Source organism: Camelus bactrianus, chromosome 10 (assembly GCF_048773025.1).
Source record: "Camelus bactrianus isolate YW-2024 breed Bactrian camel chromosome 10, ASM4877302v1, whole genome shotgun sequence".
NCBI classification, from domain to species: Eukaryota; Metazoa; Chordata; class Mammalia; order Artiodactyla; family Camelidae; genus Camelus; species Camelus bactrianus.
The window spans coordinates 2,085,663-2,113,476 of NC_133548.1; the positions used below are offsets into that span (position 1 = coordinate 2,085,663).

At 57.2% G+C, this 27,814-nt stretch overlaps 1 protein-coding gene across 8 annotated transcripts in view; it reads left to right on the top strand.

The window, feature by feature from the left end:
• The window catches only part of KCNQ1 (potassium voltage-gated channel subfamily Q member 1), a 321,449-nt gene that overhangs the window by 250,430 nt on the left and 43,205 nt on the right, over positions 1–27,814 (top strand). For 7 of the 8 annotated variants that reach the window (XM_074371477.1, XM_074371479.1, XM_074371481.1 and 4 more), the window contains 3 exons: positions 1,508–1,602; positions 2,432–2,478; positions 3,273–3,334. In XM_074371477.1, coding sequence (XP_074227578.1) covers positions 1,508–1,602; positions 2,432–2,478; positions 3,273–3,334 — 204 coding nt within the window. Of the gene's footprint in view, positions 1–1,507; positions 1,603–2,431; positions 2,479–3,272; positions 3,335–27,814 lie in introns of those variants that run through there. The other variant, XR_012509482.1, reaches the window with a different exon arrangement.

Genomic DNA, 27,814 nt, shown 5'->3' on the forward strand with positions numbered 1-27,814 from the left:
CTAGTAGGGCTCCATCTTCCATCTTCCAGGAGGAGAGACCGAGCCCTGGGGGTGTTGCCACCAGCCTGTGGCTAGGTGGCCTTGCTGGACTTGTCACAAAGCTGAGTGTGTGACTAGTCGGCAAGCCTGCCCGGCCCTGTGATCCCACGACGGGCCTTGGGGTGTAGGCCACGAGGCGGTTCTGGCACACAGCATGGCCCCCGGGGGCAGGTCCTTCCACTGGGGGCAAAGGTGTGATGGGGGAAGGGACCCCCAGATTTCTCGTGCCCAGTCCCTGATAGGGAGGAGGATTCTGCCCTGGCTTGGGGTTCCTAGGGTCCCAGTCAATGTTAGGGAGATGCAAGAACTTTGTTAAGCTGCCAGGATTGATGGCCGGGCCCCTGGACATGTCCGAGGGGTACCCAGAGATCTGAGACAGGACCCTGCCCTCAGGGGAGCCCCATCTTTCTGGGAAGGCAGAGGTGACCACCCCCTTAGTCTGGGGTAGCCTCAGTCTCTGGGGTGGCCCCCCAAGGAGAGGTAGGCCTCAGGTGGGCAGAGAGGACGTGTCGCTTGGGGCCCTAGGGTTGAGAAGCCCCCCAGCTCATCACTAATATGGGCCCTTCAGTGTTAATGAGGACCACCCAGGGCCCCCCTTATAGAGGTGGTCTATGTCCCCGCACGGCTCTGGCTTGTTGTGTGGGCAAAGGGCCTCCCGGGCCGTGGAACCCCCACTCAGCCGGCCTGCTCCTGCCTGGGTGAGCCCCTCGGCCCGTGGCTCCCAGGACGAGGCCATGAACGCGGCTGGCGGTTTCACTGCCGTCGTGAGAAGCCTCCTCCTCTCTGTTGCGGTTTCACCTGAGCCCTGGATGCATTTACGGGCTCAGAGCAGGTGCCAAGCCTGGTGCTCTGGGGTCCCCTGCCCTGCCCCCATGGCCCCAGGCTGGCTGTGCACCTTTCTCCTCTTCCCAGGCAGCCTTGGAGCCCCAGCAGGAGGCCTGTCACCCAGAGTAGGGACTGCAGGCCAGGGGCCGTCACCTGCGGCCACCTCTGCTCGGCCCATGGGACTGCCTGGGAAGGGCGCGTGGCAGTCCGCCTCCCCGCCCTGAGAACAGTGGGTGCGCCTGCCAGTGAGTGTGTGGGTGGAGGGTCAGCCTGGGGCCCAGGCCGGCGGTGGCTGCACAAACTTGTGCCCTCCTGGCCCATGATCGGCAGCCCTGCTGCTCCCCTGGCCCCTCAGCTGAGCCAGCTTCTCTGAGGCAATTTGAAAACAGGAACTGGGGGCCTAGAAAGAGAGAATAGTCAGGTCTCTGCAGGTGACAGGGCAGGAGGCGGCTGGCCAGGGTCCCCCAGCTCCCAGGGGCGATGAGCCCGGCCACTGCATGTGCACTGGGCCTGGCCTACCTGCAGAGCTACGTGGGTGGCTCCTTAAATCCTGAAAGGCCACGAAAGGCGGGCACCAACACAGTCTGCATCTGGGCTGAGCCCGCGGGGCACAGGGGCTGACTCGTGTCTCTCTGGCCCACAGCAAGCGCGGAAGCCCTACGATGTGCGGGATGTCATCGAGCAGTACTCACAGGGCCACCTCAACCTCATGGTGCGCATCAAAGAGCTGCAGAGAAGGTGGGCGCACGCGGGGCGGGGGGGTGGGGAGCGTGGGCCCCAGGGGGTGGTCGGAGGGGAAGGACGGATGGGGAGTGGATGAGGCCGGGGCACGAGGCGAACAGCACCAGCTCCAGGCTCGTCCCCGTCTCAGAGCTGCAGACACCTGGGGGCTCTGAGCAGCAGCAGGTCCAGCCCCAGGAGGCACCACCTCCAGGGAGACCCTGGTGACCGGGAGCCTACGTGTCCTGGCTTCCGGCCCAGAGCCCGGTGAGCTCGTTCTCCTGGGAGCAGCGTGGTCCTCAGGGGCCCGCACAGGTCAGGTGAGCGGTACCTCCATGGTGGGCTAGCCTGGGACCCGAGCTCCGTGCAGCGCAAGGTGTGGCTGGGAGCTGTGATGTCCTGACCACAGGCCCGAGGAGGGCTCAGGCGCCCCCCCCCCCCCGTTGCTGGCCTACTGCAGGGACATGGAGCCCACCCAGCCCAGCGCCCTGGCCCGCCCTGGGAGGGCCCGTTTGCTAGCCTACCTCTCTGGGCACGTTCAGGGAGCCTGGCCAGGGGCTTTTATGAAGCAGCAGCAGGACACTGGGCGTCCCTGGGACCCTGCCGGCCCGGAGGGGAGGCTAAGGGGCAGCCCCCCCCCCGCCCTTCACCTCTGAGCCCCTTGCCAGGCGCCCTTGGGAGCACGGGCCTTTGGGGCCTAGAGGCTCCTGGCAGGCTTTTGGGTGGTGGTGGTGAGCGGCCCCCAGGCGGGGCGGATGGCTTGTCGTCTTGCTGGGCACACCAGCCCATCTGCCCAGCAACAGGCCAGATGTCATGCGGTGCCTGGTCTGTGTTCTCCTTCCCCTAGGCTGGACCAGTCCATCGGGAAGCCCTCCCTCTTCATCTCTGTCTCAGGTGGGTTTCAGCATCACGGTACCCTCCCCCGCCCCTCCACCCACGCCCACCTCTTCCCACCGTCCGAGAGTGCAAGGAGACCCAGAGAGAGCCGGTCAGGCAGACCACCCTTAGCACAGTGGCTCTGAACATGCTTCACAAAGGATTTCCAGTTAGTGCAAGAACTTACGTGGGTCCCTTTGAACGGCAGGCTTTTCTAGGCTATCGACCACCTGGGTGTGGACCCGAGACCGGCATCCTGCGAGGGAGGAGGCCTGGGAGTGGGGTTTGGAGGGGTGAGTGGCCAGCCAGAAGGCCAGTGGGTGCCGTCCTCCAGCTCTGAGGCACGTCCCTCCTGTCCTCCCTCCAGGGGCTAGGGGTCACACCAGGGAGGACAGGCCAGGCCAGTCCCTTGGGGTTGCCCTCGCCCAAGTGCAACTGGGAGCCGCAGCTCACTCAGAGATGGAAGGCAGGAGCAGGCCCCCCGGCCAGAGCAAGTGCCCCCCTGGGGTGGGTGGGGTGTCGTGTTTGCACCGCAGCCCCGGGCAGGGCGCATCCCTGTCCTCCGAGGCTCTCAGAGGTCACAGAACCAGCAAGGGTGGCGCAGGGACAGAGTGGCCAGTGCCTGCCCTCCTGCCACCTCCTGGAGCTCTCATCACCAAAGAGCTCTTGAATGATGTCTTCGTAGGTCCAAGGACTTTGACCCTCAGCTCTCCACCCCAGTCACCCTTCTCCCCGGGCCCAGTCGGGGTCCCCTGCCCCCCTCCACTATCTGCTGGCTCAGGCATTCCTGATTTGGGTGCTTTATCCCACAGAGAAGACCAAGGACCGAGGCAGCAACACGATTGGCGCCCGCCTGAACCGGGTGGAGGAGAAGGTAGGCACCTGAGCCCACGTGGCGTGTCTCCTGATGGGCGTCGCCCTGGGCCCGGACAGTGCTGTCTGCAGCAGTGTTTTACTCTCTGGCTCTTTCCTGAGCGTGCAAGGCTCGGAGGGTGCCCGAGGTGTCTGGGGTCTCCCCCGCCCTCTCTTCTTCCCTCCTTCCTTCCGTCCGTCCATGCTCAGCGTGCCCACCTGACACCAAGGTCTCCAATTACTCCCCACACATGCCAGGCACCAGGCCCCATGGGAGGAGGACATAGAAGGCCAGGCCAGGCTGGTCTGTAGACCCCTGAAAAGTGCTCACAGGCCCCTCCCTGGAGTAACTGAGGACTGCCCAGAGCACGCCGGAGCGGGCCGTGCTGCCCACGGTGCCTATGGCTCCCTCGGCCCCAGGCCGCGTGCACTCGGGGACCTCAGAGGCGCCGACAGTGGTGCAGGGCCACCACGTATGGAGGAGGGGCTGTGGGCTCCAGGACCCCGCACTGCAGGGCCCTGAGGGCACTGGGAGGTGTGGAGTGCCGGCCGAGGCCCTGCCGGGCATCCAGGTGGGATGTGGTGCCCGTGCTCCGTCCGCTGCTGGGCACTGGCCCGCTCAGCCACGGCTGCTGCGATGCCCCACTCCCCGCTGGGCTCTGTACCCCTTGCCCGGTCTCTTGGCTCCGCGGCCTCTTCCCAGGGCATCGTGGGAGCCGCGGGAGGTTCTGGGGAACGGGAGGGGCCGCCGCGCTGCCCTTTGAAGTCTCCATGGTTTGAAGCTGGCTGTTATCTGGCCGAACAGCTCGCTCGTCTACATGGACTTTATCTGAAAGTAGCCGGGGGACTAAAAATAGAGGAATTTCAGTTGGGCAGGGAGTGCGTCCGCCACTCAGTTTCCTGGGCAACGCCTGCTCTGGCCCATGTCCATCTCTGCGGCCGCTGGGCAGGCGGGCAGGGGCGCAGCCCCCCGTTCCCGCCCCAGCCTCCCTCCCCCGCCAGGGTCTGCAGCATCACGCTCTGCTCACCTGCGGTCTGCCCTGGCCTGGGCTGGGGTCGGGCTGCGATCCAGTAAATGCGGCCAGGCAGAGAGGGAGGGCCACTGTCCAGGTGCCCGCTGGGGCCCTCACTTGGGGTCTGGCCAGCCGGGGCTTTGTGATGCCAACACCCTGACCCCGCCGGAGGGCCTGCCCACCTCGGTCAGCACAGGCCTTTGCCCAAGCAGACGGCCACTGGCAGATGCCCTCGCTGGGAATAGTCAGCTCACCAGGTCGCTTGGCATCTGAGGCTTGGGGCCCCGGGCTCTGAACGGGACAAGTCCTTGGCTTTCGCTCTTCTTCACAGGGAGGGGGTGTGGTGGGATGGACCAGGGACTCCGGCTGGCGCATTCCGTGAGAAGCAGCAGGTGGCCATGCCCAGTACAGCAGAGCAGGCACCCTGTGTGGGGACTTCTGGACATCAGAGGAAGCAGAGGTAGAGTGGGGCCTGGGCCCAGGCCCCCTGCCCAGCCCTGAAACATCCTGGCCAAGGCAGCTGTGCTGACTGGCCCTCACCACTGGCAGGGGTTGTGGTGGCCCCTGGGCACAGGAGCCCTCCCCCACCCAGCAGCCCTGGGAGTGCCCCTGCCATCCCAGCATCCAGATGCGCTCACCCTGGTCTGGTTCTGTCCCCTGTCCTGCTGCCCCGGGCCTGTCTTTTGGCTCTGCCCACTGCTCCATGGGACAGGCCACCCCTTTAAATCTAGACAGGAGCCTGGTGTCCTCTGGGGGTGGTGATGGGGGGTAGGAGCAATGCCCCCCCCCCAGGCTGGAGCAGTGAGGGTCTGAGAACCAGGACACAGCCCTTGATCAGCTGATGTCAGCGTGCTGGGCTGGGCTTGGGGGAACAGAATTACGTGCCCACGTTTCTTCAGACCTAAACAACAAAGGGGCGGGTTTTCCAGAGCCCTTGATCCCTGGGGGCGTGGTTTGGGAACAAGGCCCCAGGAGAGGGGCCATTTCTGAGCTGCAAGGATTCCTGGACGTCCCACGCGCACGTGCTCGGGGAGACCCACTCTGTGTCGTCATCACCCACTCCTGCCTCCCAGAAGCTGGTTCAGCCTGGGAGGTGCAGTCACCAGGCTGGGGTCTCCAGGCTGGGAGCAGGCCTGCCCCACACTGCGTCCCCACCCCGCTGCCACCAAGGCATAGGTGGGGCTGTGCAGGACCCCGGCAGAGGCCACCGTGGGCTGGCATCCAGCTCGGCCTGCCCAGCCCTCCCCCACAGACCGGCGCCCCCACAGGGACAGACCCTGGGAAAGGGCCCCACCGGGCCCAGAGGGCACAGTGGCACGTCCCGGCCCCTCGTTACCGCGGCTATCGCTGCAGCCATCGGGGCCATAAACAACCCCCAGCAATCCTGCTGACTGCGGGAAGTCAGGGGCAGGAAACCCAGCAGCCGCCCGCCCTCCGAGTCCCCGCAGGCCGGCAGCAGCGGCAGTGCCCATGGCCGCCAGCCCCACCGGGCTGGCCTCGAGGCGGAAGGGACCCTGGCCCCCAACTGCTTCCTCGCCTCAGCTCAGGCCTCGGCTGTGATGGGGGTCCCATCCCCGCCGGCTCGCTCAGCTGCAGGACAAGGAGGGCGGGGATGGTGGGAGAGGGGCCTTTGGGACGCACAGCAGCTGCCACTCCCTCCTTCCGTCTTGTGAGCAGATCAGTGCAAGGGTCAGGGCCCTGGGGTACCCGCTTGCAGGGAGTTACCAGGAGAGGCCAGCTCTGCCCGTTCAGGGGCACCTCAGTTCCTCACGTCCAGGCCAGGGGCCATGTGGGCGCGGCGGCCCGACACACTCCCTTCTCTCGGGCCCTGCAGCCTCTTCACAACACTTGCTCCAGCTCAGATGCCCCCACCCGCCCTTCAGGACGCCGCCTGTCCCCAGCCCGGGCCGGCTGGCAGGCCTGCCCAACTCCCGGGGCCAGGACCCCCGCAGCCCCCTGTAGTCGTAGGAGAGGGTGTGAGTGGTTCTTCCACGCTGTGCTCTCCGTTCTGGGAAGGACTCGGATCTGTCCCAGTAAAGTCTCTTTTACAAGTAGGGAAACTGAGGCCCAGGGAGGTGGAGCTGTTGGCTGGTTAGTGAGTTAGGGAAAGAGCTGGCCCCAGAGGAGGCCGCTGAAGGATGTGGAGATGGAGTGGAGAAAGAAGAAACCAGAAAGGCGCTTCATAAACAGGAGGGTCTGGTGGAGAAGGGGCTGAGTGTGAACACTGAGGGCCGAGGCTGGGGGCGGGGGAGAGCAGGACCGCCCACAGGCGGCAGGGTCAGGGGGCGGCACGGATCCAGACACTCGGACAGAGACCCTCGCCAGCTCTGGGACAGGAGTCCTGAGAGCGCGGCCCCGGCCCTGGGCCCGGGTTTCTGGCCCCTCCCTGTCAGGGCTGCTCCTCCGGAGGCAAGGTCCCCAAGGCTCTCTGGGGACCCAAAGGAGGGAGGGCCGCTCCCACCTTCCTCCCCCAGCGTGTATTCTTAGCTCCATCCCCGGGACCTGCTGCAGTGTTTACACTGAGCCCTGTTTATTTTGCAAGCTCAGCTCACACAGCTTTGGCTGATATGAGGAGCTCAGTGGGCTGGGAGAATTTCTTTCTTCTCTGTTTTTGCCGGAAATGTCCATGGCCCAGAGCCGGACACAGGGAAGTCCTGCGTTTCCAGGCCGCGGTGCAGAGGGCGTGGGCGGCGAGGCTCTCCTTCCACGGTCCTAGAACCCTGGCCAGGCATACTTTTCTCCTGGACAGGAAAGCTCTCGAACCCAGGCCCCCACCACCTCACCTCCCCAGGCCCGGCCTTGGACCAGGCAGGCCCAGTCACCCAGGACCCAGACCCTGCTCCTCCCACAGCCCAGAGAGACCCCTCCATCCACCCAGGCCTATAAGCAAGACCCCGAAGAACTGTCATCCCCACAGCTCCCCCTGCTCATCCCTCAGCCCCCGGAAGCCACCCGCCCTTGCATGCCGGCCCCACGCCCTCCCCGCAGAGTTCAGGCCTTTATCATCCTGGATCTACACTATGTTTCCAGACATCTGTGTGGCACCCTCCTCTGCCCACCACACACCAGTCCTTCACGTGGGACATTCTTTCTTAGACGCTGCTAAAATCTTGCGAATAGTTTCTTTAGAATTTTTGTGTCCCTATTGCCATGCAAGATGTGTCCACATCTTACACGGTTCTCAGTGGATTTTGGTATCCAGTTTATGTGAACCTCACAGAATGAGCTGGGAAGTGTTCCCTCGTTGTCTGTATTCTCGAATATTTTGCGCAAGGTTAGGTTTCCTTGCCCCAGAGCGTCCTGGTGCTTTTCTGGCGGGCAGGTTTCGCTGCCGCGTCGGCGACGCGTGCGGCTGTGGGGCTGCTGGGGTTCTCGACCTCTTCTTGTGTCAGTTTCGATAAGCTGTATGTTTGAAGGCTGTGTGCGTTCCAGCCTAGCTTTCACACTTGCTGGCATTTGTTATCACTTTAGCATCTGTATCACCAGTGGTTAGCCCCCCCATCTATTGCCAATGTTGTTTGTCTGCTCCTTCATTTCTTCCCCCCATGGGTCAAGGTCGCCAGCTACTTGCCCATTTTATTCATGTTTTCAACCCACTTTTGACCCCGTTGAGTCTATTGTTGGCTTTGTTTTGTTTCATCTACTTCTGTTTATTTTCTTGTTCTATTCGCTTGGCCTTAATGTATTGTCCTTTAACTTCCTAGGCTGGATAATTATTAATCTTAAGACTGTCTAGGCTTCTAAAGTGTGCACTGAGGGCTACACACATTTTCTCTAAATGCCACTCAGACGTCACCCCCCCAGGTGTCGACCAACAGCGTTCGATTCTGGTGTTCGTTTGCTTAAATATTTTTCTAATTTCCGTTATGACCTCTTGTTTCTCCCAGGGGCGCTACAGCAAAGTGATTTTTGTCATTGCTCTGTTGTCAGAGAAAGCAATCTGTACGATAGCAACCCCCTGACACATTTTGAAATGTGTTTTATAAGTCAAACATGTGGTCAGTTTTTGTAAGGGCACCTTCCGTACCTGAAGACCGCGTGTGTTCTGAAGCCGCTGCGTACCGTGTTATGTTTATGTCCGTCACAGCAAGCTTGCTGTCATGTTGCAATCTACATCCTCCCTGGAATGCTTTTATCTGCTTGGTCACTCATTGCTGAGAGATGTGTCGAAGAACCAGCTCTTGTGGAGAGTTTTTCTAGTCTTCCTTGTATTTCTGTCCATTTTTGCTTTATGTATTTTCAGATCTTATGGTTAGATACATAGAATATTCAGATTTTTATATATTCACTGCTGGTTTTAAAATTTTGTAATTGCATAGCATCCTCTTTCTCTCAAGTAATGTTTTTCCCTCTAAAGTCTATTTATACAAACCTAATTTTGTTTATCATTTTTTTAAAGCTTTATTGAGGTATGACTTACATGCCGTGAAATTCACCAAGCAGAAGTGTGCACAACACATTTAAGTAAATATCTAGTTTGACCTGCAACCATCATCAAAACCCAGTTTTAGAACATTTTCAACACCCCCAAAGTCCCTCCGTCCTGCTGGCAATCATTCCCAGCTCCCGCCCCCAGCCACAGCCAGTCATTGACATGCTGTCTGTCCCTGTGCCCCTCAAACTCTAGACGGCTAGAAACGTGTGTTTTCGGGATGTTTCCCGTAAGTGGAATCCGATGATTTGTGGTGTTTTGTGTTTAGCTTTGCTCACATCGGGGAACGTTCTCGAGGTCCATCTGGGCTGCATCGTGAATTTCTCTTTTTGATGCTGAATGGTATTCTGTTGGATGGATAGAACACATTTTGTTTATCCATTTGCCAGTTGATAGATTGGCAGTTGGATTGTTTCCAGTTTGGGGCTATTATGGTCAATGCTGCTGCGAACTTTTATCTACAAGTCTTTGTGTGGACATATGTTTTCATTTCTCTTGGTCAGGTTCCTAAGAGTGGAATTGATAGGTCATGTGGCAAGTCTCTATTTAACTTTCTAAAAAACTTCTGAACTGTTTTCCAAAGGGTCTGTACCATTTTGATTTCCCACCAGTAATGTACAAAGGTTCCACTTTCTCTATATTCTTGCAAATACGTGGTATGGTTGGTCTGTTTTCTTTTCGCCATTCTAGTTGTGGGTTTGATTTGCATTTCCTTAATCACTAATGATGTTGAGCAACTTTTCATGTGCTTATTAGCCATTCATAGTCTGCTTTGGGGAAATGTTTATTCAACCCTCTTGCCTATTTACTAATTAGGCAGTTCTGTTATTGAGTTGTAAGAGTTGTTTATATGTTCTGGCTACAAGTCCTTTATCAGATATGTGACTTGCAAATATTTTCTCCCATTCTGTGGCTGTCTTTTCATGTTCTTAATCGTGTCTTTGAAAACACATAGGCTTTAAATTGCAATGAAGTCCAGCTTATCTTTACTTGTATGGCTCACACTTTTGATGTTGTATCTAAGTTCTCTGCCTAAGCCAGGGACACGAACATTTTCTTCTGTGTGTTTTTCTTTTCTTGTAGAAGTTTTATAGATTCAACTCTTACATTTAGGTCTATGATTTATTTTGAGTTAATTATGGGGTGTGAGGAGACGTTTAAGTTCTTTTTTTTTTTTTTTTTTTTTTTTTGGCTCATGGATATCCAATTGCCTCAGCACCATTTGTTGAAAAGACAATTTTCTCCCCATTTTCATGGCACCTTTGTCAAAAACTCAATTGAACATAAATATATGGGTTTTTTCATAGATTCTCAACTTCTATTCTATTGGTCTATATTCCCTATCCTTACCCACATTACACCATCTTGATTATTGTAGCTCTGCCGTAAGTTTTGAAATCAGGTTGTGTGCGTCTTCTAATCTTCTTCTTTCTCAAATTGTTTTGCCCATTCTGAGTCCTATAAATTTTTGTATGAATTTTGAAATCAGCTTGTCAGTTTCTACCAAAAAAAAAAAAGCCTGCTGGTAGGGATTGTGTTGAATTTATAGATTCATTCGGGAAAACTTGACATCTTAGCAACACTGAGTCCTCTAATTCATGAACATGGTATGTCCTTCCATTTATTTGATCTGTTTTCATTTCTTCCAGTGATACTTTCTCTCCAGTGATAGTTTTCGGTGTACAAATCTTACACATCTTTTGTTAACTTTACTCCTAAACATTGTATTATTTCCAATGTTATTGTTAATAGAATTGTTTTCTTAATTTCATTTTTGAATTGTTTGTTACTGGTATATAGAAATACAGTTTTTTATATTAAGCTTGTAAACTATGACTTCATTGTTATTAATTTTAGTAACTCTTGTTGTTATTATTGTAGATTCCTTAGGATTTTCTACATCTAGGGTCATGTCATGTGTGCATAAAGACAGTTTTACGTCTTCCTTCCAATCTGGATTCCTTTCATTTCTTTGTTTGCCTAATTACTATGGCTTGAACACCCAGTTAAATGTTGACAGGAAGTGGCTAGTGAAAATCTTATAGGGAAAAGCATTCAGTCATTTGCCATTAAATGTGCTGTAGGTTTTCCATCGATGCTCTTTATTGAATTGAGGGTTTTCCTTCTATTCCTAGTGTGTGTTCAGAGCTCTTTTCATGAATGGATGTTAGATTCTCTCAGTTGCCCATTCTGCATCTTCTGAGATGGTCACATGGTTTTTACCCCTTATTCTCGTCACGTGGTAGAACGCATTCACTGATTTTTGGAGTGTTAAACCAATCTTGCATGTCCCACTTGATCATGGTGTATATCTCTTCTATGTGTTGTTTTTGATTTGCTGATATTTTGTTAAAAATGTTTGTATCTTTATTCATGAAAGATACTGCTCTGTCGTTTTCTTGTGATTTTTTTTTTCTGATTTTGGCATCAGGTTTTTAAATTCTTTTTAATCCTGTGTACACATTTTAGGGGCCTTTTGTAAACACTATATGGCTAGGTTTTTTAGAAAGTCAGTTAATACATTCATACTTAATGTAATTTCCAATCTATTTTGGTTGATTTCTAGCAATGTATTTTATGCTTTTCATTTGTACTGAATTTTTTAATGTTTACTTTGCTCCTCTTTCTTGCCTCTTGTTGGATTGATGATGATTTCTTATTCTATTGTTTTCTTCTACTAGTTTGAAGTTATGTATTCTATTGTCATTTTGTAGAGGTTAACCTAGAACACTGTAGATGGATAGATACTAGAGCCATTTGCTATCTTTACCCGCATCTGTAACAGGATGGATGTAATAAAATGTTCATTTTAGAACATTTTCAGCATCAGTCACTCTCCTGCTCACTTGTATGCTTTTTTTGTATATTTAGTTCAAGCATAATTAGTAGTGTTTTGTACAATCAATGTGTGTTTAAATTTACCCACCTATTTGCCTCTTATGTCACTCATCACTTATTTTTCATCTTAGATCTTACATCTGGGGTCACATTTTTCTAGCTGAAGTATTCATTAGAATTGCCTTCAGTGAAAATCAAAGTCTTTCTGGTTTTATTTGTTTTAAAACGATTCTTAATGTTGTTCTTAAAAAATATTTCCGCTGGGTACAAAATTCTAGGCCCTAGATTACCAAAATGATTTTCTCTTAGCAAATTGAAAATATTATACAATCATTCTTTGGCTTCAATCGTTACCATTGAGAACAAAGATGACAATGAATTGTTGCTCCTTGGAAGGCAATGTATCTTTTCTCTCTGACTGCTTTTAAAATCTTTCCTTTGACTCTAGTGTCCTGCATTTTCACTGTGATAATACACCAGAGAATTTCTTTTGTTCATTCTGCTTGGAATTCAGTGGGTTTCATTAATCTGTAGTTTGGTGTATTATATCAGTTCCAGATTACTCTCAGGCCTGGCTTTAGCTCATTACCCTCTCTGGAATTTTCATCAGACGTGTGATAGACCATCTCAGTCCCCTCCACGTCTCTAAGTCTCTCTCTTTCTCTCTCTCTCTTTTTAAAAAATCACTTTGTTTCTCTGTACTGTACTCTGAATAATGTTTTCTGATCCATTTTCCAATTCACTAAGTATTTCTTCAGCCATATCTAATCTGCTGTTAAGCCTATCCGATGAATTTTAAATTTCACTTATTATTTTTCTATTTGTGGAAATTCTATTTGGTTCTTATTCATACTTCATAGATCATTTATATAGTAATTTTTTTCACTTGTATATTCAAACTTCTAAAAAATTTCTTGAAAGGTATGGAATATGCCTATTTTAACTTAGTTTCTGTTAACTCTGGTATCTAAAGTCTTTGTAAGTTGGCCTCTCTGGTTTTCTTTTTCTCTTCTGGCTCTCGTTCATGGTGCTTCATTCACTTTGAGGATTTCCTTGTTTTAGTCATGAGTTCATTTTTTTTTTAATGAATCTTTGGAAATTTTTGAGGTCTAATGTGAAGTTGAGGTTCTCCCCGTGCTGTTCACATGGGAGTGCTACCAACCTGGGCTATAAATTCTAGGCTCAATGTTTTCCAGACCACCCAGGAGGTGTGCATTTTGGTGTCCAAGCTGAGCACGGACCAGCTTGCGGATGTGACTTCTCAGGGCAAACATTTTTCCACCCCTGCTTGCAGGAAGGCCATTTTCCATACAGTCCTTTTGGGGACTGGGTTATGACTCACTGACCTTCACGCTGAACATAGGGCCCTCTGAAGGTCCCAGCTTTACACGGGGCTTGGCTGTAAGACTTCCCACCTGAGGCAGGCCTGGGTTTGGATACTTAGCCACCCGTTACCTGTGAGACTGTGGCAACCAAAGCTCAAGTTTGCTCAGTTCACCAAATGCCTTCAGGACACCTCTTACCTCCGTGGGTTCCCCTTTGACTGTGTGCTCAGCCTCCTACCCTCTCATACTCCCTGGTTAGCTCATCAAGGCCCCCGAGTCTCATGGTCAGACAAACTCTTGTCCACTTATAAGGGACAGAATCAGGGTTTAGCTGTACAGCACAGGGAGCTATATTCAATATCTTGTAACAGCCTAGAGTGGAAAAGAATATGAAAAAGAATATGCATGTGTGTGTGTCACTGAATCACTGTGCTGTACACCAGAAACTGACACAGCATTGTAAACCAACTATACTTCAATTTAAAAAATTTCAACTAAAAATCAAAGATTAAAAAAAAAAAAGGACTGGGATTTTTCTGGGCAGCCCGGGCCTGATTGCTGCCCCAGCCTCCTGTGCTAATCCCTGCTCTCCGTCTCCCCGAGAAGCCGGGAGGGGCTGGCTGCTGGGCGTCAGTAACGCGTCTGAGGCACGCTGGTCCCTGGGGTTTTAGTCCTAAGTAAGTGTCGTGCTGGGACTCCAGGGGGTCTGGGTTGGGCCACCAGCCCTCGGCAGGCTGGACTGAGAGGGACCCTCCTCTCCAGACCCCCCTACCCCTCAGAGAGGAAGAACTCCCCCACTAACTTGTACGGAGGCCAGCTAGGAGGCTGTAGACCAGGCGCCGGCAAACTGGAGCCCATGGACCAAATCTGGCCCCCGACCTGTTTTTGCACTTAAAGATAAAAAAAGGATGTGTGACGGAGACTGTGTGTGACCCATAACACTATGATATTTACTATCTGGCCTTCTACAGAAAAGTTTGCTGCTCCCCAGACTGGGCCAGTATTGTCCAGTAGAAATACAACGAGAGCCACAAATATAATTTAAAATTTTCTAATAGCCACATTAGAAAAAATAAAAAAGAACAAGTTAAATTCATTGCCATCGGTTTTATTTGACCCAATAGATTGAAAATATTAGCACTTCAATATATGATCACCATAAAAAAATTGTTGGATGGTCAACATTCTTTCTTCAAAAGCCAGCGTATGTTTTAACACTCACAGCACTTCTCAATTTGGCTGCTAAGTTTTCACAAGAACGGCTGGGTCTGCGTTTAGATATCATAAAATTGACAAGTTGAAAAAAAGGGAGACTCTTATGCCTAAGTCTTTCCAACCAACCGTAGTTAAAGTTTTCCAATAACTGAGCTGGGAACCTGGATTTAAATTTAGATTTGAATTCGTTAAGATTAAATCAAGTTAAGATCCAATTCCTCGGTCTCATGAGCCACATTTCCAGGACTCTGTAGCCAAGCGGGGCTGGTGACCAGGCCACTGAAGAGGCATCTTTAGACCATCCTGTGCCTACAGGCAGGGGCGTGAGTGGTCCCCGCAGCATGTGACCAGGTCAGCCCAGGGAGATGCTGGGTGAACACAAGTAGGATGAGTGAGCGCTGATGCAGGGCAAATGAGGGGTGGAGGGTGGCATCTTCCAGGCCCGGCAGCCCCTCCGCATGACCTTCCAGGCTCCTGGGCTCCTGTCCTCAGACTCTTCCCTGAATTCCTCCTTCGAGCCCCCAGAGCCCATGCCCCATGCCTCCTCAAGGTGTGTGAGGACCCTGCGCCCAGGATTCTGGTTCTTATAACCACATCTGTCTCCCACGGGCCTTGGCTCCCCGGCTTCGGCTGCTGGGGGCCGTCACGTCAGGTGAGGCATTCACTGCATGAGGCTGCACTTCCAGGCTGCCTGGGACTCCATCAAGCACCTCAGCACCGGCCTGGGCTGGTTGCATCAGAAAGTCGGGGTGGCCTCAGACGGGCACCAAAGGCCCAGCCCCCCACCCTGACTTTCCTCTGCACCCCCAACACTCCTCTCTCTGCCGGTGAGCGGCTCTTGAGCGACACGGCCGTAAATAGGCGAAGGCGTGGGCTCTGACTGATCAAAGGGCCCCCTTCAGAAGCCGTCATTAGTTGCTATTCTGGGAACTGGTTATTTTAAGGTTCGTGTATTTTTTCTTCCCTGAGGAGCCGTCTTAGTGGATGGCGGGGTCCTGAGGTGCTGGCTCTTCAGTCAAACCACACAAGCCCTGTTTTGTCTAGGGTTTCAAAGATAAACCTATAATGAAAGCGTCAGTTGACGCTGAGCGCCACCATCCCCGTTCCTGGGCAGAGGTGGGCGGGCCCGCCGGGGAGTCCCCGCACCCCTCGAGCAGGGAGACTTGATGGGCCCGCGGGAAGGGAGGGAGCCTGAGGTCAGTGACTGGAGTTCCCGTGGCCAGGACAGCCCTCACAGGCCTTGCCCAGAGCCTGGCTCAGGGGCTATCCTTCAACAGACGGCCCAGCTTTGGCCAAAAATCTGTGGGAAGATTCCCCATCCCGGCCAGTGGCCGAGGAATGCACAGTGACATCATGGTTTAAGAAAACAATAACACCTCGTGTTGGCACCCATGTGGGGAAACGGGCAGTCTTACACATTGCTGGTGAGGACGCGAATGACGGAGTAATAGAGCTTCTGGAAGGAATCTAGCAACGTCTGTTAACTTTAAAACCACACGTACCCTTTGATCTAACATCTCCATTCCCAGGAAAGGAGACCCCAGGGTTGGAGGTTCATGTGTCAGGATGACTGTCATGCTCTGGTTTGTGATGGAGAGAAGCCAAGGGCCACTTGACTGTGGTGAGGGGACAGCCGAGTAGAAGAGACACTCCCTGCAGTGGGCACCACTCTGCCTGCCGTGTCTGCATGGCTCTGGAGCCACAACTTTGAGTTGCTGCATCAGAAACCCGAGATGCCATGAGCCAGGATCCCAGTGCTATGCAGCCACACCGCCCAGGACAGCGGCAGGGAGGGCTGCGAGAGCACAGCCCAGCTCCAGGATGCTGGGCCTGTCCGGGCAGTAGGCAGCCCAAATGCAGCTGTAAGGTGCTCCATCCTGGCTTTGTCTGAGTCAAGATGCCTCTGACAGCTGTTGTGTGTGTTCCAAGGTCATGTAGGTAGGGGTGCTGTGTCCTGTCAGCCTCCTGCTCTGTCCCTGAGGCTGCTCTCCCACCAGAATGGCAAACCCCAAACTCACCATCCTGTGAGCCCTTCCCCCAGGGCCCCTCCCCAGGACTCTGGGTTCACTCAGCACCCGCCACCCAGACCTTGACCCCTGGTCTGAGTCTCCTTCCCCTCAGGCCCTCTCTGTGCCAAGATGGGGAACACGGTCCATCAGGTCCAGGCCCCTTCCAGCCCTAAGGACCAGCCGCAGCCCTTAACTACTCTACCCCGGAAGTGGCACATACATCACTTCTCCATCCCACTGGCAGGAATGAGTCATGTGGCCCCACCCAGAGGAGTATGGGGGATGTAGTCCTGGCCAGACAGCCATTTTCCAGAAACACAATGGGAGGAGCTGACATCAGGGCTGACAATCAGGGCAGGTGCCCGGCTGGGCTGTGTTCCTGGGCCTCTCCTGACCCAGAGGCAGGAAGGCTGGCCCCATGGTTCAGCCCTTTGCTGCCCCGAAGTCCACCTCCTCTAGGCCAGCAGGCCTGACCCCACAGGGCGATAGCCTCACCCTGATGGCATCAGACACTTGGCCTCCCAAGGAAGAATGTGAGTGCTGGCTTTTGAAGTCTGTTCTGGCTCCAATGCTAGACACAAGGGCTGTTGGGACAATCCATGAGTTGACCCACATCCAACAGAGGAACCTCACATGCAAAGGCCCTGTGGCATGGGGGACATATGGCAAGTGCAGAGCTGCAAGACGTGTGTCTGACTACAAAGCTCAGAGAGTGGGCGTGAGGGGGGACTAGCCATTGCGCAGGAAGAGGGGCCAGGGGCCAGTCTAGGGGCCCAAGCTCTGCCTTGACCCCACTGTGTAGCTCTCGGTCAGCCTCTGCAGTCTGAGCCTCAGTTTCCCCAGCTGCGCTGTGACCGCCTGCTCCCCACACCCTTGGCAGCCCTCCGAGAACCGCGCCTTCCCTCCTCTTTCCTGTGTGCTTCTCTCCCAGTCTGTCCGGGGGACGACAGCCTCTCCCCCCAACCAGGCCTCTCCTGAATGACTCTATTTATAGGCCTCAAATATTGGCCAGAAAGGAAATTTACGTTTTTTTTAAAATTTAGCTCCAGTCTGCGTCAGCTTCTGTGGGTTGACTGCTTCTGAGAGAGGCAGGGGGCAGGGAGCTGGCGGCGGGCAGAGCCATGTGCATCCGGGCTCAGCGGGCAGCACGCGGTGGCCGTGAGTCTGTCACGGGCCCTCCTGGGTGATGTGTAATCAGGGGTCTCCGCAGGGAGAGCGGGGTGGGGGCCCGGGGCTGAGGGCGGCCCGGAGGCTTGTCTTTGCGGCGAACCCTGCCCCGCCGCCTTGGCCGACCTCAGAAAAATATGTATTTTGATCAAAATGGGTCCTTTTTTAAACTTGTCACCCTGCGGGTCAGGGCACAGCCTGCCCCCGGCCAGTCCTGCATATTAAACAGTGGCTTGGTCACCACCAAAAATAGATGTCCCAGCCCAGAGGCAGGGCTGTCCTGCCTGCTCCGGGAGGGGACCAGGCCGGAAAGGGGCAGCCGGCCCAGGCCCTGGCCACGCCGACTCCTGCAGCGGCCGGCCCCAGAGCTGGCAGCAGGGCACCCGAGCTGCCTGTCCGCTCGGGACCACCTCCCCGTCGGGTCTGCGGAGCCACGCAGGGATGGCTTGCGACGTCCGGGAGCAGCCAGGGGTGGGGACCGGGCGGCAGCCAGGCAGGGTCTGAGTGCCGTTCACAGCCGCTCGATGCCGGGTGGCAGGTGGACACTGGCAGGTCCCGGCTGCAGAGCCGCACCCAGCGAGGAGCGGCCTCCTCGCGGTCGGCCGGGACCCACTCTGGCCGTCGGGATCGCCAAAATGGCTGACGCTGCCGTTTCAAACAGGCGCAAACACACGGGAGTCACCGTGCGGAGCTGTGTTTACTTTGCCGAGCGTGCGGCCTTCCGTTGCCCGGGTTCCCAGTGCTCCAGAGGCACATGGAAATTTTTGTGGATTAAACACGGGGCTGAGGCGCGCTGGGCTGTTTGGGTTGGCAGCGCTCCCTCCCCACCCCGTTCCTCATCCGCAGCTCCCACCCACCCGCGTCACCCATTCATACCTCTGCTCCTGGGCCCCTCCTCCACGCCTGCTCAGGGCCCTCCACCCTCCCTCACCCCTGTGGCCCAGAGCCGGGGAGCCTCGACCCCCTCCCCAAGTCTAGAAGAGGCTGCAGGACAAGGGAGGGCTGGTTGGGAAGGGCTGGTCTCAAATGGGGGCCCCTCTGACCTCCAGATCTTCATCCATGAAATGGGAGCCAATGTGCAGACCAGGCAAGAGCTAAGGGACCAGAACCCAGAAAATGCCCAGGACACAGTCTCTGTCACAGGTCCTGCTCTCCGGAAGGTGAGAGGCACCAGGGAACTATGAGGGGCAAGGCCTTATTCCTCACTACCTCTTGGGGAAACTCTGTCCAGACAGGATCTGGGCCTTTCTGAAGGAGACTGGGGGTATGCTGGTCTATGGGAAAGATCTTTGAGGGACATGGAGCAAGGCATGTGGATATCGGGGGGAACCATGTTCCAGGCGGGGGTCACAAGAAGTGCAAATGTCCTGAGGTGTGACCATGACCGACCTGTCTGAGCAACACCAGGGCGGCAGTGTGGCCGTGGGTTAGGGAGGAGCCTGGAGGCAGGAAGAGACAGGTAAAGTGATGCGCAGGCCTCCAGGCCCTCGGGGCCACTGGAAGGACTCGACGCTTCACGTGGAGGGAGGGGTCTTTGGGGCCGAGAGAGCAGAGATCCAGCTTACGGTTTCAGCTGCGTTCCCTGGGCGGAAGCGGGGCAGGTGTGGCTGTGGGGGCTGCTGCGGGCCAGTGCACACTGCTCCCATCCCTCCTCCCGCCCCCGCCCGAGGAGGCAGGTTGCTCAGTTTGCCCAGTCCCCTCTGTCCCCGCCGGCCGGAAGCCACAGGTCAGGTCTCACACATGAAGAGCCATCTGTGTGAGCAGCAAGGTGGCCAGCCCGCCGGCTGCCCGCGCGGGGATGCTCTATCCAGCGGGGCCACCCACCCCTCCCCGGTGCGGCCTGCAGACACCCTGTCGGACCCCCAGCACCCACCCCTGGGCGGGAGCTTCTCAGGGTGGTGCAAGGCCCTGGCCCAAGGCGCCAAACCTGGCCACCCTCAGCACAGTGCTGGAGATGGGGAGTCCGGTGAGACCCAGGCAGAGCACGCCCAGTGGCGGGGAGCCACAGCCGCAGACGGGGCGCAGCATCACAGGCCCCCCCCCACGCGGCCCACCTGGCAAGCACGGCGTGCTGGTTTTAAGGCTGTAGGACATTACCTTTTGATAAGTGGCTGCCTCTGATAACTAGGGTGGAAATTTGCGCTAGTGGGGGCCTCTGAGGGTGTCCTCTCAACCCTGCGCCTCCTCCAGAACATATGGGTATCCTAAGACATGAGCCCTCTGGTCTGGACAGAGGGACCAGAAGCCACATCTGCAGGGACTACAGAGGACAGGAGGGGGCCCTCTGAAACACCGGCTGCATGGTCATCTGGGTCCCCTGGGCACCAGCGGCCTCAGGGGTTGCCACTGTGGACAGGGCAAGCTGGTTCCTGCTCCCTTGGAACACACAGTTCACGGGGCACGGGAGAGGTGCACAGAATGACCTATGGTTACCTACATCCCCGTGTGAGAGAGGAATGCTCTAGACAAACAGGGCCTCCTCTGGGCAGGGGGTCAGGGCAGGGCTGAACAAGGTAGAGGGTGGTATGGGTGACAGAGTTCCCAGTGTGAGCGGCCTGTGCAAAGGCCCTGGGGCTGTAGGGGCATGGCCATTGGAGGCAGGCAGAGCCTGGCGAGGGAGGTGCAGGCCAGGCCAGGCCAGCCGAATTAGGGACTTTAGAAATCACTCTCTGAGCCTGGGGGTCAGGGATAGCTCTGGCTTCACTGGAAGGATTAGAAGAAGATGAGGGTGGGAGCCCAAAGAGCGGGGAGGGGCTGCAGTGGGATTAAGACATGGCATGTGCACCTCAGACCAGGACAGACACCTGTGGGGCAACAGCCCCTAGTCCCCTGGACTGGTTGCTTAACAGGACAGGCAGACGGAGAGGATGGGGGTGGAGAAGGACCAAGTTTCTATTGACAGCACCTGGATGGGCTGCTTTGCCTGGAGTGATGCCAGGGGCAGGGCCATCTCGGATTCCACTGTGGGCGTGTCCAGTGGGCAGGTGGACGTTGGTACGTAGAAATCAGGTAGCAAAGAAGGAAGGAGGGGACTGGGGAGGGAGGGCTGCGGAGGCAGGGGGGATGGCAAGGCCAAGACTCACCAGAGCCGGAGAGGGCCTCACGTGGCCGTGGACAGGGCAAGGGAAGGGATGCGGTTCACTCGGATGCTGCCTGGCCTTCCCCAGCCCTGAGCTTGGCCAGGCTTTGCGAGGTCGTGAGGACGTGGGACCTCAGGGGTACAAGAGAGAAGCTGGTGTGTCTGGGATCAGAGGGAGCAGCGTGGCACCACCAACATCCAGGGAGGGTTTCCTTCGTGAGGGGGCCAGGGACAGGCGATGAAGGCAGGCCAGCCACGGTTCCTGACTCTCTGTCCCTCCGAATGCCCACACATACCTGTCCTTTGAGGGAAGAGAATGCCTGGGACGAGTGTGCAGGCAGAAGACCCTGGCTGGGCCTGGGGGCGTGGCTCACCACACCTGCAGAGTGCGGAGGGGGTGCGGGAGGGTGCGGAGGCCAGCCCTCGGAAGGTCTCTTTGACCCAAAGCCCAGGGTCTCCCGGTCCCCAAGGACTCAGTCTTCAGACTTGCCTCCTGCCCCCCAACCCTGTCTGCTCAGCCCCATCAGCACCAGCTGATGGCCAGTCTCTTTCCCATCTCTCCTCCCTGCCCTGAGGGGGCTTCGTAGATTAAGTGGAAGCACCTCAAACAGGTGGGGACACTTGCCACCTTCCCAGGGCCTCTGTCTGCTGAGGGCAAGAGAAGGAGCCAAGTTCACAGAGCGCGGCCCTGCCACTCTTGGGCCTGCGGCTGGGGGGTCTGCAGGGTCTTCTGGGGAGCCCAGTGACACAACCCCAGGGAATCTGGTGAACTCGCTTCTCTGCCCCTGTCGGTTTCCCTCTGTTCCTAAAACCGGAGCTCTGCAGCAGAGCCAGACTGAGCATCTTCAAATCCCACACCCGGGACAGAGCAAGAGCTAATGGAGCAGTGACCCTCGGGCACAGTGGACATGCCTCATGGCTGTGTGATGCAACCCAGCTCCCTCCCTGGCTCGAGCTGACCCACTCCAGGACCGACCACTGGGGCTCACCCAGAGTTCCCCAAAGTCAGGGTCCTGCCCCTAATCCTGCTAGCTGCAGGCTTTCAGTTGTCAGGTGACACCAGCCCCCAGCCACAAGCCCACCAAATCTTCCCTGCCCTTTCACAAGGAAAGTTAACTTACTTTTCAACTCCATAATGCGGGCAGGAGCCTGTCTTTTCCAGGCCAGTGGGGGACGTCCATGGACAGGTGCCTCCCGGCGGGGTCAGGTGTCACTGCCCCTCTACACCTTACAGATCGGGAGATGCAGGGTCCTCACCCGGTGAGGGGAGTGCTGCCCGGCTGGCTGACCGCTCCCGCCCCAGGGTCCTGCGGGGCCCTCGCATTCTTGCTGCCCACCCCGTCTGTGGGCGGGAGTGCTCCTGCTGGGGCAGCACCTCCCTGACACGCCACCAGGACGTGCGGCTCTGTGGTCTGTATGCTCCTCTCCAGTCTTGAAACACGAGCACAGATATTAAAATACAGAGTGGCCATCCAGGCCCACGTGAGGTCACCTGTCTCCTGCCGGAAACCAGCTCAGCCCTGTTCCCCCAGCACCAGCGATGCTGCCCACCGTGGCCAGGGTCCCTATAGGGCTCAATTCAAGGTGGATGCCAAGGACAGGGGGGCCGTGTGCGTCCTCTCAGCGCCCAGGTGCGTGGAGAGCCCTCAGCGAGGCTGGCGGGCGGCTCTGACCCTGGCTGATGACGCGGTGGGAACGCCCCTGCTCCTCTCCCGGGTCCTCCTGCATCTTCCCACCTCCAGCCCGCCTTACTCCCCAAGACAGACCAGGCCTCCGGCTCCAGGGGCCCGGGCCTGGAGCCTGACATACACGCCTGGCTTCCTGCTCCCTCACTGTCACAAACCCTCTGTCATGAAGGAAGCAACCTATGTCCGGGTTGTGGGCCTCCCTCGGGGCCCGGTCCCCCCAGCCCCACGGGGCCGCCTGTCCCCCCACCTCAGAGCTGGGCCCGCCCCCCAGATAAAGGGCCGCTGAGGCCCTGGCAGTGGGAAGGCCTCGGGGCGCACAGGGAGTGGAGCTGTGGGCCGTCCTTCACGTCCCCACACAAGCCCCATTGCTGCGCCGTCCCGCCCACACCACCTGACAGATGTGCCGGTGACGGGGCGAGGGGACAGGGAAACGCTCGCCTCCCGGTGCCACACAAGCGGCCTTTATCCCGGCCCTAAATGGTTTCTGTGTCGAGGGAGCCAGCGCCTGTCCCAGGCCTAACCCCCCCAGCGGCCAGCGAGGGGAAGCTGATCTGTGGGGAGTGACTGTCCAACGTATGGCTGGTGGCAAGTGGTGGCAAACCATCCCCACGGCGCCACAGGGGACGCTGTTCCCGCCTCACCTAGGCTGTCTCCAGCACCCGGATTTGCGAGGACTCTGCCGGCAGGCTCCGGGGGGAGGCCCTGGGAGGATGAGGACGGCGCTGGAGGCTGGGCCCCTGGCGAGGGCCAGGCAGTGTGCTGGCCTCTACCCTCCCTCCCCTACTGGTGACAGCCAACCAGCCGGGCATGGGCCATAGTGCGCCTGCTGACAATGACGGGTCACGCCATGAATGGGCCCTCTCCCCTGTGTCCCCCACTGGGCGGGTGGCAAAGCAGAGCCTCCTGGTCAGTGCTGTGCCCGAGGGGGACTGCCCCCAGGAGCTTGAGCCAGCACTGGGGACCACTGTCCCTCAGCCTTCAGTGAGTTGATGACCGCTCCCGTGTGATCCAGGCCCCCAAAGCTCCCCCAGAGCACCCACGGCCGTGCCAGCCCTGCGCTCGCCGCCCGCCCAGGCGAAGCCTCCTCCCTGGCCGCCTGCCTACCCTCAGCCCTCACTCGGGGCCCCGAGCACATCTGCCCAAACCCTTGTACGTCTCACAGGCTCCTTCCTTCCCTGCGTGGCAGGGCACACGTGGCCCTCACAGCGTGGCCCTCACAGTGTCTCTCACACTCCGAGCCCGAGCCCGAGCCCGAGCCCGAGCCCAAGCTGCTCCTGGGATGCCTCGCGGACACGCACAGCCCAGAGCCCGGAACGCCCAGGGGGCTGGGGCATCTGCGCCTTGACCGTCCAGCCTCCATTCTCCATCTCCCCATCAGAAGGGGTCTCAGAGAAGGTTCCATGTCCCACCTGCAGGCCCATCTCACTGCCGACAGTCTGGGGACAGGCCAGTCCCCAGAGCCCATCCGGCCCTGACCACAAAAGCCTTCCTCAGGGGACACGGCTGCCCCACAGGGCCCCCCTCACCAGCCAGGGTCACCTTAAAATTAGCCGTGGAGGGGTTTGCAACAGCCACGGACTCTTTTATAGTAATTCATTTTAACGGCAAACGATGCTGTGTTCCCCCACCCGAAACCCCCCACTCTATTTCCTCATTAACATAATTGCAAACAGAACAAAGCTTTCTTGATTTCATGTAAACAACAGCTTGAAATAGTTTATAATCCTTGCAGGTATCAAATTAAGTTTTTACTTATGGTCTGGAAATTAATTACCCTTATAGCGAGACAAATGTGAAAACTGTGTATTTTTGACAAGAAAATTAAGCAGCTATTGGGGAAATGTAACTTAATCGTCGCAGAGAAAATTGTTTATAAATTGGTCACGTTGTTAGAGCTCTTGCCTCTTCGACCGGGTGCTGCATTAGTTGGTGCACATGTGTTTGCCTAATTTGGGGCTGGTGTGGGTCCATTATTGGGGTAGCAGCAGAGGAAGGGGCTAGAGGGGCCAAGAACAGGGCAGGGAGGAGGAGAGAATAGGGGCTCCTTCTCAGTGAAGGGACCAGTGACAAGGAGGGACACGGGGCCAGGACGCAATGACCAGGGGCAGCTCAGCCCTGACATGAAACCTAAACGGAGCCCTGGACCTGGACGGGGAGGAAGCCCCTCCCCCAGGGGCCTGGGAGGGCCTCAGGCAGCAGCGACAGCCAGAGCAAGGGCCCTGGGCTCTGGGTGAGGTCTGGTGAGCACGAATGTGGTATGACTGTGGCGGGGGGGCGTTTGTGTTGAGCCCAAAGCAGCCACAGGGCAAGTTTCGAGGGACTCGTGCCCCTAGTGCTCAGGGCACTGAGCCTGCGCTGTTTACAGTTTTCACCATAATCTACCCTGTAACGGCAAACCTCCTCCCCACGTTCTCCCCTTGTGTTGTGTTTTATTTTCCAGGAGTGCAAGGTCTGGGTCAATGCCAAGCACGCTGACAAGCATTTGTCAGACTGTGCGGAATGGGAATGAGTTCCACGTCACGGGAGGTGGCCAAGCAGAGGCCAGCCACCCCCTCGGCGGGCTGGGTGAGGGTCCCAGTGGCCACACTGAGTCTGTGGCCAGGGGAGGCTGTGTCTTCCCTGTCTGCCCTTCAGAGCTCCAGGGCCCCACCTACACACACGCACCCCTGAAGCCCCCCCACCCCCGGCCTGAGGCGGGGCACTCCGGGCAGCCCTTCTTCCTGCCTTGGCCCCTCTGACCGCTGATGCTGGGTGCGGCCTAGGGAGGGGGTGAGGAGCGGCCAGGGTCAGCACAATGTTGAGTCAGAGACGGCACAGCCAGCGTGGATGTGTGGTGGAAGGTTGGCAAGGCTGGTACGGGCCCCTGGAGCCAACACCCTGCTTAGCATCCGCTAGACTTTGGGCGCATTACACAGCCTCTCTCTGCCTGAGGTGGGAGAGGGAGCATGTGCAGGGGTGTCTGAGGGCTGGGGACCTCCGTGTTGCACACCCAGAGCAGGTGCACACATCTACCGGCAACAGGTTATGGGATAATTCTGCTGTGGAGGGCAGCAGAGAATGAGGCTGAGCCGGGGTGGGAGGGGAGGGGAGGTTTGGCTTGGTGGGTGCTCACAAGGCTCAGATCGTGGGACTGGGCCCAAGGAGTGGAGGACAGGATTCCAGAGCCCACTCCAGCTGCCCACCCTGGAGAAGGTTCTGGAAGGGATGGGGGAGGAAGGGGTCAGTGAGGCCCCCAGGCTGGGCACTGGCAATGGGCAGATGGGGGTGGTGCCAGCGCTGGAGAGAGGTAGAAGCCACAGTGTTTGGTGAAGGCCGTGCGGGAGGCCGAGAGGGGGTGGGGTTGGTTGGAGGTCAGAGGCAAGTTTGGGGCTGGTCAGGTCTTGGCGTCACCCTGCACTCTGGAGGCGTGAGTGCCTCTACTCAGCAGGATGCTCCCAGGAGTCTCACACTGGAAATGTCTCAGGGGGTGTATTCCACACCTCCCCCGTGCGCCCCCACACCCACCCTCCCTCCTGCCCGCTGTCTCTGCTGCTGGGCCGTGTGTTGGGCAGCGCAGGCTACTGCAACAGGACAGCGCAGAACAGACGTCTGTGTCTCAGGGTTCTGGGGGCTGGAAGTCTGAGGGCAAGGTGCCAGGGGACTTTGCGTCTGGCAAGGATGCACTTCCTGGCTTGCAGATGACCACCCCTCACCTCTGCGCTCTCCAGACCTCTGCTCTGTACGCAGGAACAAGCTCTGCTGTCTCTCCTTCCTGTGTGGCCACTAATCCTGTGGGCTCGGGGCCCCACCCCTGGTAACTCACTTAGCCCTAATCACCTCCCTAAAAACCCCATCTCCAAATACTGTCACATTGGTGGTTAGGACTTCAACATATAAATCTGGGGGGGACACGATTCAGTCCATGACAACTGCCCCCTGTGGGGGCATCTGAGCTTGGAGCACAGTGTCGTCCCAGGCTGCGCCCTTGCCCCTGAGAGCTGCAGGGGTGAGAAGCAGGAGGTGAGGGAGGGGAGCGCTGGAACATCGGGTGTCCTTGCCCCCGGGGGCCACACCCACTGGCCAAGTCAGAGGAGCACAGCCCATCCGCGTGGTGACAGGAGCCGGTCTGCGCAGCCCCTGGGCCGCACCGTGACCTCAGAAGGCCCGAGCCCTGGGCAGGGTCTGAGCCTTTGTTCTGATCAGTGGTCAGGGAAGGGGCGCCGAGAAGGCCTTTGAGTTCTCGTAGCTGGAGATGACTTAGTCAGCATGGTGTACACTTGTCATCTGGGTCCCCTTCCCCTCCCTAGGGCTGGCTGGGGACATGAGGCCTTGGTTCCTCCCAGCCCAAGCCACACCCGTGTTGTCAGCACAGGAAATTTAGGAAGGTCTCCCACCCCAGCTGCTTGGGAGGGGACAACGGGGGCCTGCACCCAACCTGGCACCTCACTGGCCCCCGGGAACAGGGCTGCTGACCCAGGCAAGTGGATGCACATGCCAGAGCCTGCAGGTCTAGGTGCTGACCTTCCACTGACCAGGATGTCCTCTGGGGAAGCACTAGACACGCAAAGCCTACCTCAGCCCAGGCGCAGGGCCTGGGATCAGCCCTGCAGAGCGTGGGGTCCACTCTGAAGGGAAGGTGTGGGTGACGCTGCCTGCCCCTCTCCAGGCCCTCTGCCGGCCGGAGCCACCCACCTGCCCGGAACCCCACTGCATCAAGAGCCTGGGGACATGTTGCCGACCCTCCCTCCCAGCTGCCTTCCAGCCCCCAGAGAAGCCCACCATCCATGCATCCTTCCAGGGCCTTCCCTTTGAAGAGGCAGCTCAGGCTTTGCTGCTGGGCGAGGCCTGCCCAGACTGCAGGTGCCGGCGTCCTGCCTCTGACCCCGCCACGGGCCTCCTTCCGCCCATCTCTGTGGAGCTGCATCTGGTGGGGAGGCCCTTTCCAGCACCAGGGACTGGGGCCCAGAAGTCGGTCACAGCTCCTCCTTCCTATAGCCTTCCAACCCGCCCAAGACAGGTCCAGTTTTCCCTCCTGCAAACTAGCCTTGTGGCGTGGGTAGCTCACATCGCCTCTCTGAGCCTCCATTTCCCCGTCTGTAAAATGGGATGATGAGAGACCACAGCTCAGAAGGAGCAGGGAGTTCGGCGAGGCGGTACATGTTCAGCTGGAGGACGCACTAGCTCAGGGGGAGGGGTTCTCACCATTAGTGCCACAAAGGGGGTTCACTGGGACTGGGGGTGTGGCCCCATGACCAGGGATCCAAGAGGTCAGCTGAACCACTCTCTGGCCGTGGAGAGGGAAGCATGGAAACTTCTGGATGGCCTAGTCTGCTAGGAGGAAGGGCAACAGGACTCAGTCCCTGGACCCAGGCCCTGTCCCTCTCCCTGCTTCTGGTCAGCAGGGCTGGGGGCACCAGAGCAGCCACCCTGGGCTTGTCAGTGTGCGCGGTCATCCCTGGTGCCGCCCTCCGGGACAGGCGGCCACTCTGTGGGTGTTTGTCACACCTGCCGGAGGCCGGCTGCGCCACAATAGGCTCTTGTTACCTCCAGCCACGCCACCGCTCTGGGGCCCAGGGCCTCGGCCTGGCACCTCCTCAGTATGGCCTATTCTTCGGGGATGGTTGCTTTGGCAGCCTCTCAATGCCAGCTCAGTGCCCCCAGAGCCCCCAAGAAGTGAGGGCAGACCCCCAAGGCACGAGGGGTGACAGGCCCTCCAGAAGCTAATTTCCCCAGACACCTCACTGAGGACAGAGGGGC